We start from the raw sequence: 9,797 nt of genomic DNA, 5'->3' as shown, positions 1-9,797 counted from the left end.
TCCTGACTGTGTTTCCCTGTCCCTGGTACTGACTGTGTTTCCCTGTCCCTGGTGCTGGTTGTGTTTCCCTGTCCTTGGTGCTGACTGTGTTTCCCTGTCCTTGATTGCATGTCCCTGTTCCTGACTGTGTTTCCCTGTCCCTGGTGCTGACTGTGTTACCCTGTCCCTGGTACTGAATATGTTTCCCTGTCCCTGGTTATTATTGCGTGTCCCTGTCCCTGGTACTGATTTCCCTGTTCCTTGTGCTGACTGTGTTTCCCTGTTCTTAGTGCTGACTATGTTTCAATGTATCTTCTGTTTCCCTGTGTTTCCCTGGCCCTAGTACTGACTGTGTTTCCCTGTCCCTGGTGCTGACTGTGTTTCCCTGTCCCTGATGCTGATTACGTGTCCCTGTCCCTGGTACTGACTGTGTTTCGCTGTCCCAGGTGCTGAATATGTTTCCCTGTCCCTGATACTGACTGTGTTTCCCTGTCCTTGGTGCTGATTGTGTTTCCCTGTCCCTGATGCTGAATATTTTTCCCTGTCCCTGCTGCTGACTATGTTTCCCTGTCCCTAGTTCTGACCGTGTCTCCCTGCCCCTGGCGTTTCTTTGTCCCTGATAACTCTGTTTCCGCCAAGGATCCCTCCAAGCGCGTGACAGCGGAGACAGAAAGCATCCTAATCTCCCCCAGACGCACGACTCCCTGACTACAGAAGTCGATACGTCACGGCCTCCATGTGCCACATTCCGCCAATACCCATACGGAAGCACATTGGTTATAACCAGTGCCGAATTGCATTTTTGACGCATTCAGGCCACAAGAATATTCACCCCTGTTGCAAATACTCGTGTGCAGTTAGTTGTACAGGCGTGCAAGAAGATTGGCTATGTATTGAAAATATTTAACATTAGCGCGAAACCTGAGCACGAGATTATTGTGCTCTTCTTGGAAGTCTCGCTCCTGATGTACTTGTTAAGAACCCATGGCCAGGCTTTCTTCTTCGATGTCACTTGGCGACAACAACATATGAACAGATAGGCCTGCCAACGGCTACCTGTTTCAAACGACTGCGCTGGTAAACCTTTCTACCAGAATATAGCTTGAAAAATGCAACATTAACAAGTCACCCGGAGGGGACCTCTGCGTCTCCACAAAACAGTCTTCTCGCCTTGAAATCAAGGACATGGCCCAGCGGCGAACCGACTATCTCACAGATAGGCTCGATCATTAATTTCTGCAGTATACACACCAGGCGGCCGGGGGCGCTTCATGCATCTTTCATAAGGAGCATGGAAGACTTAATAGTAATACTAGTAATACGATTTAATCCGGCGGCTCAGGCAGAGTGCCCCGGCGGAAGAAGAGGGTAACAAGGTTAATAGGAGTCATCTGGAAACCCAGGTATCCTTCTATCACGGGAAATATATATCATTTTTTGATTCGCCAAAACTACCTCATTACCCACTCGAAGTCTTGTGAGGCAGCTATGTCATATTTAGTAATTGTCTTAAACCAGCCTTGTTCTAGACCACTTGCAGTAGATAACTCATCGCCATGGATGGTTTATAACGTATAAACTTATTACCCTGCTGGCTAAAGTTTATTGAGTAACATCCTCAATTATACCCTTTCGATAAAACAAAGTACATGTATTGCAATAGTCCTGATCTAACCCACCGTACCCCGCAGCTGTATAGATGGAATGTGACAATAATCACATAACCTACCCAGCCCAGTGACGTCCGTCCCAGCGGGGAACCTGCCGGTATGTAATTATTGACATTGATCTCTCAGTACAGAACCGCCGGGAGATCTTTCATATTTTTCCACCCATTGCTCCGAATCAGGAGACACATGCATCAACGGGGGTTCTACACCTGGGCGCTTTCTCTGTTGCTTTTGTTGGTCCGCTCGCTGTGTTCAAGTTACCCTCCTTTAATGTAAGATTTATGATGAGAGGCTCGTTCTCATTCAAATGTGCAAAATGCTGTCACCACTCTGTACGGTTTGATATGAGCCAAATCAAGGACCTCATCATTGGTTTCTTCACTTTCCCACTACACTAACTATGTTTGACGAAAAATGTACCACAACATTAGGTTTGGTTGATGACTTGGAAGAAATTATAGCCGCAGGTTTGGAAAGTTCTGTAACCTGTTGCCGCAGATTGTCGCAAATGACCAACAAGTCACACTCTGCCCTCCGTCACAAGCCGCTGAATGTTGTGAAAAGCTGACCAATAATCGCCAATTAAAAAGTTCGACTACGTAGCAAGAACGAAGAATGTAACTGTATCCTTTACAACAGAGTGCACTCAATTTAACCTCCTTTCTTCCAAACACGGCCCTCGCGGCGCGCCCCAACCTTTAGCCCTGCACGCACACAGCCTCTTACGTATGGAATGCAGGTACACACCCCGGGGGTAGGCGCTGGTCTGACTGGTCTGACATAAACACACACACGCAAGCTCACACATGTTTACAGACATAGCTACGACTTCTGTATCCTGTAAATCTGCAGATTATCACCGAGAAGTCACCAGTCCTGTTGGGAGGTGAGTTGTACTTTCACCGATTTCTATGCAAACCTACATACTCTCTTGAAAAGGGGGTGAGAGGGCACAATTCGGCATATTGTGAATGCTTGCATTGGATTCCGCTATACCGATGTTTGTTAAGTGGCGAATTTGCAGTGCTATAGGTCTCCTGAACTCTTTAACTATTGATACGCTGCACTGATTAAAGTTTGCAGTTTTAAGTTTTTCTTGTAAGAACTATGTGCTCCAGTCCCTTTCTACCACCATTGGGAAACCCTCACTATGTTCATGTAAATGAAGAGGTAACAGGGGCAAACCGACATCACATTTGATCCCAGATCACGTCTCTCAGGGTGTTTTGAAGTATGAAAACGACCGTGCTTCTAACTGTTCCAAATGAGCTTTTCATTTGTGACAGAGTGAGATCACAGGGTGTGAACATTTACACCAAATTGCAGTTTTACGGCGAGACCTCGCCGACCCTTACCGAACCTACAATCATAAATTACTCGTAAGTGATTCATTGTCAGTCTCATCCCGTCTGTGTAACTGATCAGGGATGCGATAACAGGTAGGCCGCTCGCGAGTTGTTTGACAGAAACGTGGGAAACTTTTTATGTTACAGTCGACGGAGATTAGACTTTCCGGACCTTTAGGGAGGCTTTCTTCTGTTTTTTTTAGGAAGTAGGATGATTAAATTAAAGCATTGTTAATGAGACTGATGGTTCTTCCTTTTCAGCTAGTGCATGCACTGTGGTGAGCGACACGATATTGCAGTTTTTACTCTACATTTCAGTCGCGAATAACGTAGATTTGTAAAATGTCCTGATCATCAAAGGAATTCCAGGGACATCATTAAAGCTTAATTATCAGGAGTCAGCAAAACTTACCCAATTTTGCCACAGGCGGGTGTCAGTTAATAGTTGAAGGTCACGTTGACATGAAACAATGTGTCAATCCTAGCTGGGTTGTGGATGCCGCTATGGGCACACCCTTGGGCGCAGTTTTGTTCCGCCTGTGTAATTCGTAATTAACCAAGAATCAAATCAATCAAAACGAACCTTGTAATTTCTAGTTCCAACCTATCGTGAGGAGTAGCTGTCATTTTTGTGATAAAGTTTTGTTTGCCCGTTGGTATTTTTTTTATCTCTCGTTAAAATTTACGTTACGTACAGATGTCGATTTGTTTCAACTCACCCGGCATTCAGAATACACAATACAATCGGGCTCCTATCGATAATTACACCCCCGAGGTGCCCAGCATTGCGTGCCTTGCCTTGCCCGGAGCACCACAGGGGAACAAGGTAACCAAGGCTGTCTGACATCAAACACACCCGCCTGTCAGGTGCCATGGCATTCATTGGACCTAATCGTGCATGAACCGCCAATCAGGATCGTTCATTAGCTGTGCTACCACTTGATTGGTCAGCAGTACGTGTAACCTGTCATTTAGCCTAATCGTCGGAGGTAAATATTTCTTTTGGGATAGTTGGCCCAGCAATTGAAAGTACGTTGTCTTGGTTCAGGTTAGTCCTTGTCGGTCAGAAATATTCTGTTGTTCCAAACGGATATCAGCACGCGCCGTGCTTGGTGCCTGTTACCGCTTCGGGAGTGACCTATTAGTGGAATAATCGCTTTTGACATCGGCTTAGCCTAGGCACCAAAATACAACATCATATTCTTCTTCACCAAGGTAAACACGGCGATATGCAGGACAGCGACTCTCGGAACAGCGGAGCGGGGACGAGGGGCGGCCGGCAGGGCAGAGTGTTTAAAGACTACAAGAGGATCAAGTTGTCTCCCAAAGTGTGGCAGGACTGGCGCGCCAGACAGGAGCAGCTGGGCTTCACCACGGCGAACGAGCTGGCCAAATATCTCCTGTCTCTCAGGTAGGGGCTCAGATATCGTATTCATTGGTATTTAATCTTCACACAATGTGTACATACACGTAGCCATCTGAGCAAATGTAGATCCTTATGTACCAGCCTCTCCACACAGACAACTTTTCCCGTGAATGTTAATTACGAACGTGGTAATAAATCTTAATTCAATGTAATGTTTTGTAGCTATTGTGAGGTGGTATTGCCAACCTTACACTGGGAAACACCTGTTCTACTGTGCCTACACCATCTTGGTTCCCACGGGACTATTATCTGACGACACAATGACTATAACACCACTTTGTCTCGACGATTTGCCAAGACGAGCCCGCGTCTTAACCCTGAAAACGGTGACGATTTGTCGAGCCACGACGGGCTGTTTATCCAAACAAACTGCCCAGGTTCTGCACACAACGAACTGGTTATTCAAAACGCGTCTGTATATTTCGTTTGCCTTAAAACGGAAATCCCGCCAAGCCTGTCAGATTTAAGATGAAAAAACAAGCCCGTATCATCGTGAAGGTTTACTAGAACCTACTAGATTTGTACTAGAATTCAGTTGAAATGACATATACTTCCAAAGCACGTTATAGATGTTTCAGTGTGTACTAATTTACATGGGAGTACAACTGCTTGGTATGTACAACAGCACGCTTGTGATAACGACACCCGTCACACATACAATGCATGTCCCGGGACTTGTTTCCTGGCACTTCTATGTGTCAGTGCCAGGCGTGCTCACCATAAAAAAAATCTCATTATACGACCTCGGTTGGTGACTGCGAGACTTCAAAGTTCAAGGGAACGGAAGAAAATTCCAATGCTGAATTTTTCAGAATGAAGTTTGAGGCGCCCACCCGAATGTTTAGGATAACATGGCATGTTTTATTTTAGCGCGAAGGACGGAGGAGTCAACAATGCGGGTACAGGCCTGACCCTGGATCGCGCCGGGTTTAATGTACTGACCTCTCTCACGTTACGTTAGGAATTTCAATGTGGTTACCCCTGGGCGTACTTACGCCTCGTCTTTCATGTCACTGTAATTGAGCAATTTATAGGGTATTAAATCATTCACAACTCATTTTATACCACCTTACTTCTTTGATGGCTGTTTTACCTTTACCTTTACTTCTTTATGACCTAAGTTCTATGACCTAACGAAAGAAAAGCTGCCATTGTTTCTCAATTATAGGGTGTTGTTGATAAGGTGTTGATAACTGTCGTGGTGGTTACTAACACTCGTAACAAGTTTGCACGCGTTACAAAGAATTCATAAGAATGGCTGCAAAGAACCTGTAGAGAACTGCGTAATCAGCCTGACATATAGACCCCATCTCCGCACCGTCTTGCTCCCCACTTCTCCAACACCCTTTGGAATAATCCAGAGACATCAACAGTAAAGCCAAGGACGTTGCATTGAAGTGTGTTGGATTGACAAATTTGCCCCAGAGTAACAAACTATTGTTAATGTCATGTCAGTTCAGTGAACAAGCGAGCAGTCAGCGGCAATGTCACTCTGTAATGTCACATTGTAAGCATTGTATTTTAACAATGCAGCTGACTAGTACCTGATTATATAGCGGAATTACTACCGTAACATTATAGTGGAGTAGTAGAGGAAAGGAGGGTGAATAAATTAGATTAAAAGAGGCACCTATCCGTCGTAGACGACGGGAGAACCACGGGGAGAAAGAACATTACACTAGCAGGTCTACGGGGAAGTGTGTGTGTGTGTGTTTAACTCCCAGGCTTCTTCTCAGAAGCGCTGAATTCTGTGCAGAAAATGGCTGCACCTGTTAACCCCATTTGATCTCACACGCCCTAGTAGCAGCTAGTCAACAAAGGGAACAATAAAGACTCTCTTATATAAGCTGGAGGCAGAGCCAGTTTTCCTCATCCCTCCTAAAGACGCCCATACAGCCTGCAGTCCGTGCGAGTTAGCGCCTAATCCCCGGACCGCTGGTCTCCAGGCAGGAATGTACGGCAGGAAAATGAGAGCATTATGGTTCTATTCTGTATGTTCCCTGAAGTGTTGGGAGGAAGATAATGTTATCATAATTCATTGTGTGAGCTCAGTCTTTCTACACCCTTATCATGGTGCCAGTTGTCAAGCCCCTAACCATTGTTACATTAGTGCCATTTTTCTTTTCCTTTATCAGTCTGCACAAAAAGCCGCGGTAGCGAGGGGCAACGGGGCAGGCCAAACCTTACATGTTCTGAGCTTAACATGTTCTCAGTAGTATTGTGGAGGGTATAATTACTATTTTGGAAGGATTACAGGCTAGTGTGATTCATAACTCCGTAATTTGGGATAGGCTGGAAGAGGCGCGTGATTATAGGCATTTATCTCTGTTATTCCATTCTTTGTCGGCCCTACCTGCAGCCCTATCTTCGAGGCTCATCCTATGACAAAGGTAGTGAGAACCTACACAGTATAGCTAGAGTGACCTCAGTAATCTATAGGGATTTTAGAAATTGGCTTTTTTTAAATCAAGCATCTACGGGTCTCTAGCCTGAATGCCAGCCTTTTCAGCTTTCGTCCGCTCCCCACAATCTGCTACTGGCCAGAAGTGGATCATGGGGAGTGGACGAAAGCTAAAAAGGCTGACACTCAGGCTAGCGTGTCTCGGCTCACGTCAATCTTGCAGGACTTATTGTATCTATATGATTGTCACCCTCTGGGACACCTACACGTTTCGGACTTACCAGGTGTGATTTGATCTCAGATAGACAAGGAGATAAGACTAGCTCCACGCCCTGAGCTACACGACTACATGCCTCAGTACCCAACTTACAAAACGTCTCATGTCCAACAACAAGGCGACTTGACCAGTGTTGGGAATATGGACGAGCCTTGGGGTATCTTTGGGACAACAACAGTGACTTATGACCAGGGGACCTTTCTCAAATTGCTTCTTAAGACAGTAAGCCGTAAGAAGTGACAATCAAAAATCACTGACCCCGAATACCTCTTGTCGCAAGCCCGTTGGATACACCAGGGAGGTTAGACACGCAAGACATGCCTGTCAACTGTACTGGAGTGTTACAAGTAGTGACTAATAGACAGTATTGGAAGGCTTTCAGTACATTTTTCAATAGATAGGAATTGTCGCCGTCCTTGTAGATGACATACATACCACCTTTCACACTTGTAAACCATTAATGTGTTTTAATTAAAATAGTCCTGACGGCAAACAGTTGCCGGGCTACGGAAGGCAAAAATACCAAATTGAGTTTGGTTTGGAAAGTCATTCCCAACAAATGTAAGGGTATCTCAGAATATTATCATCTATTGAAGTCAAGCACTATAAACTTTGAATTAGATTTTGTCTTTTATAGACCGGGTAGATAAGAGAATCAAGAAATGTTTTGACAAGCAGGTTCGTTTGTAAATTACGAAGTTGATGATTGAAGAAAGCTGGTGTGTATGTCACCGTGAGTACTAGTAGTTTTAAATACGACCTCTCGAGAATTGTTGGTTTTATACTTGTGTCGGCATGAACAAAGGACGTCCAGTGACCCAGTAATAACACAGGCGGCGTGGATGTAACGAGGCATGAGGGTGGAGAAAAACCAACAAAACAAAAACAGGCGAGATGCGTCTCCTGACGAGGATTGTCGTGCTATAATAGTTCTTAAACTCTGAGGCATGGCTGCTACAGGAAGCAGTTTGAGTTGTCTGTGTGCGGAGCGCGTTCATCATTACGTATGCGTGCGGCGTCCGCGAGGTTAGGGCGCGCCACGGAGGTCAGCATGGGGCGAGATTGAGTGGCTTGACAGGAGATTGATGACATAATAGTGATAATCATATATAATCATTGTTATTATCATGGTTTCGGTCGTTAGGCTCTAAGTATCGGGCAACCTTTATGTCGTACAGTGGAACTATTTTGTCGTGCGAAAATTGGCACATGCATGTTGAGGATAATATTTCTCTGCAGATCATAACAAAGCCCACCATTTTCCCATTCCCTGCAGTACCGATCATGTCAGGAAGGTAGAGGGCGCTGGAGACACAGCTGGCAACACGGAGACGTCTGCGTCAACAACAAGCTGGTAAGTCATCTCCACCGTGGTACCGTGTTTGGTATTATGTCTCCACACACTCTGAAGTGCACGTGGCAACGTTACAGAGAGGGACATGATATCTGTATACTGTATATCTGTACCTCCAAAGATCAAAACTTTCAAAGATCTTTCACAATGTTGTTCTTTAACTGTATAGTTGTAACTGTTAACATTCCACCATTACGGAATGCACAGTATCCCCTCGTCGACCGACAATTAAAGGTCGAAATCAATTTAGGGGACTGTTTGCAAATATCATTAGCGCATAAACCATATGCTTCATAAGCTGGACAAAGCCTTGTTCAACTTTGTACAGCTACATCATGAGGCACTGCGGTAGCAGAGACTGTAAAATCACGGATTTATGATTAAGTGTTATCAGAGGTCAGCATTGATATCTTTTCTCCGTTTGTGTTACAAGGCTTGGCCAGCTGTCGACACCGCAGGGCAGGACTCCCGTCTTGACCGGCGGACCGTACAGTGACCTGTCCCCGACCTGACCACGGCGGGCACCCGGTCCAGGGCGACCTCATCGAAGTGATGCAGATTGCGTCTTATTTCATCTAAATGATATAGATATGTTTATAGAAATGGTTGTAGAAAATATGTGTTTCGCTCTTTTGTAACACAATCTCTGGGACCTTACATTATGGTTGTCATGTCACCTTATTTTGTGCGCTACTGCATGTACATTTATGGTATCGTGCGGTATAATAATTAACAACAGAACCTTTTAGAAAGATTCCGAGGAAGGAAGATTGAACTGTTGATGTGAGGAAAACGTGGCAAGGCAGAGACAATGACACAGGCGCACTAATAGATGACAGTTTTGTTGTCATGACATTATTTTGTCTTTTTTTATCTCTCGGGAATAAATGTATAGTGATAAGAATTATGACGCTATGGGGCTCACGATGGTGTTGATAAGTATTAAAGATGTCGCTTGTTTTTGTATCGATGTGAAGGGTGACTGTGTTTCATGATGTTCCTGTGGTTTCCATCCTTAACCAGACAAACAGATCACAGTCTAGACATTATAAGATAAGTATTCACTTGGCTAAACATTAACAGAAAATGAAAAGTAGTTGATTTGGTCATCTTACCGACGCATGAGTTTGCATATATGGTTATGGCCGCCCTGATTTAATGGATTATTGATTGGTATTTGATATCATATCTGTACATGGCACGTCAGATAAGTGAAAAGAGAAATCAGGAAAATCCAGATTATACTTTTTCGAGTCAGAAAAAAGGCACGGTAACGTCATGATTCTGTCTATGTGCTCAGCAAGCCAAAACGGAAGTTCCCGCGGCACTTCACCTCCAGCCTGC

The 9,797-nt window shown here is 44.8% G+C and overlaps 1 protein-coding gene across 4 annotated transcripts; it reads left to right on the top strand.

The window, feature by feature from the left end:
- The first annotated feature begins 2,412 nt into the window (after positions 1-2,412).
- LOC109472337 lies at positions 2,413-9,419 on the top strand. 4 transcript variants are annotated; one of them, XM_019772045.1, is made up of 4 exons: positions 2,413-2,535; positions 4,211-4,406; positions 8,376-8,453; positions 8,887-9,419. In XM_019772045.1, exons 2-4 carry the CDS (start codon positions 4,225-4,227, stop codon positions 8,963-8,965), a joined length of 339 nt encoding a protein of 112 aa, XP_019627604.1. In that variant the 5' UTR covers positions 2,413-2,535; positions 4,211-4,224; the 3' UTR covers positions 8,966-9,419. The 4 variants fall into 4 exon arrangements, with proteins under 4 accessions (XP_019627604.1, XP_019627606.1, XP_019627603.1 ...); XM_019772047.1 differs by lacking the exon at positions 2,413-2,535 and adding an exon at positions 3,993-4,024; XM_019772046.1 differs by lacking the exon at positions 2,413-2,535 and adding an exon at positions 4,011-4,043.
- Positions 9,420-9,797: the final 378 nt, after the last annotated feature.

The sequence above is a fragment of the Branchiostoma belcheri genome, unplaced genomic scaffold, assembly GCF_001625305.1.
Source record: "Branchiostoma belcheri isolate BF01 breed outbred unplaced genomic scaffold, Haploidv18h27 scaffold27, whole genome shotgun sequence".
NCBI lineage: Eukaryota > Metazoa > Chordata > Leptocardii > Amphioxiformes > Branchiostomatidae > Branchiostoma > Branchiostoma belcheri.
Note: the sequence above shows the minus strand (reverse complement) of the source record. Positions and strands in the feature narration are given on the sequence as shown.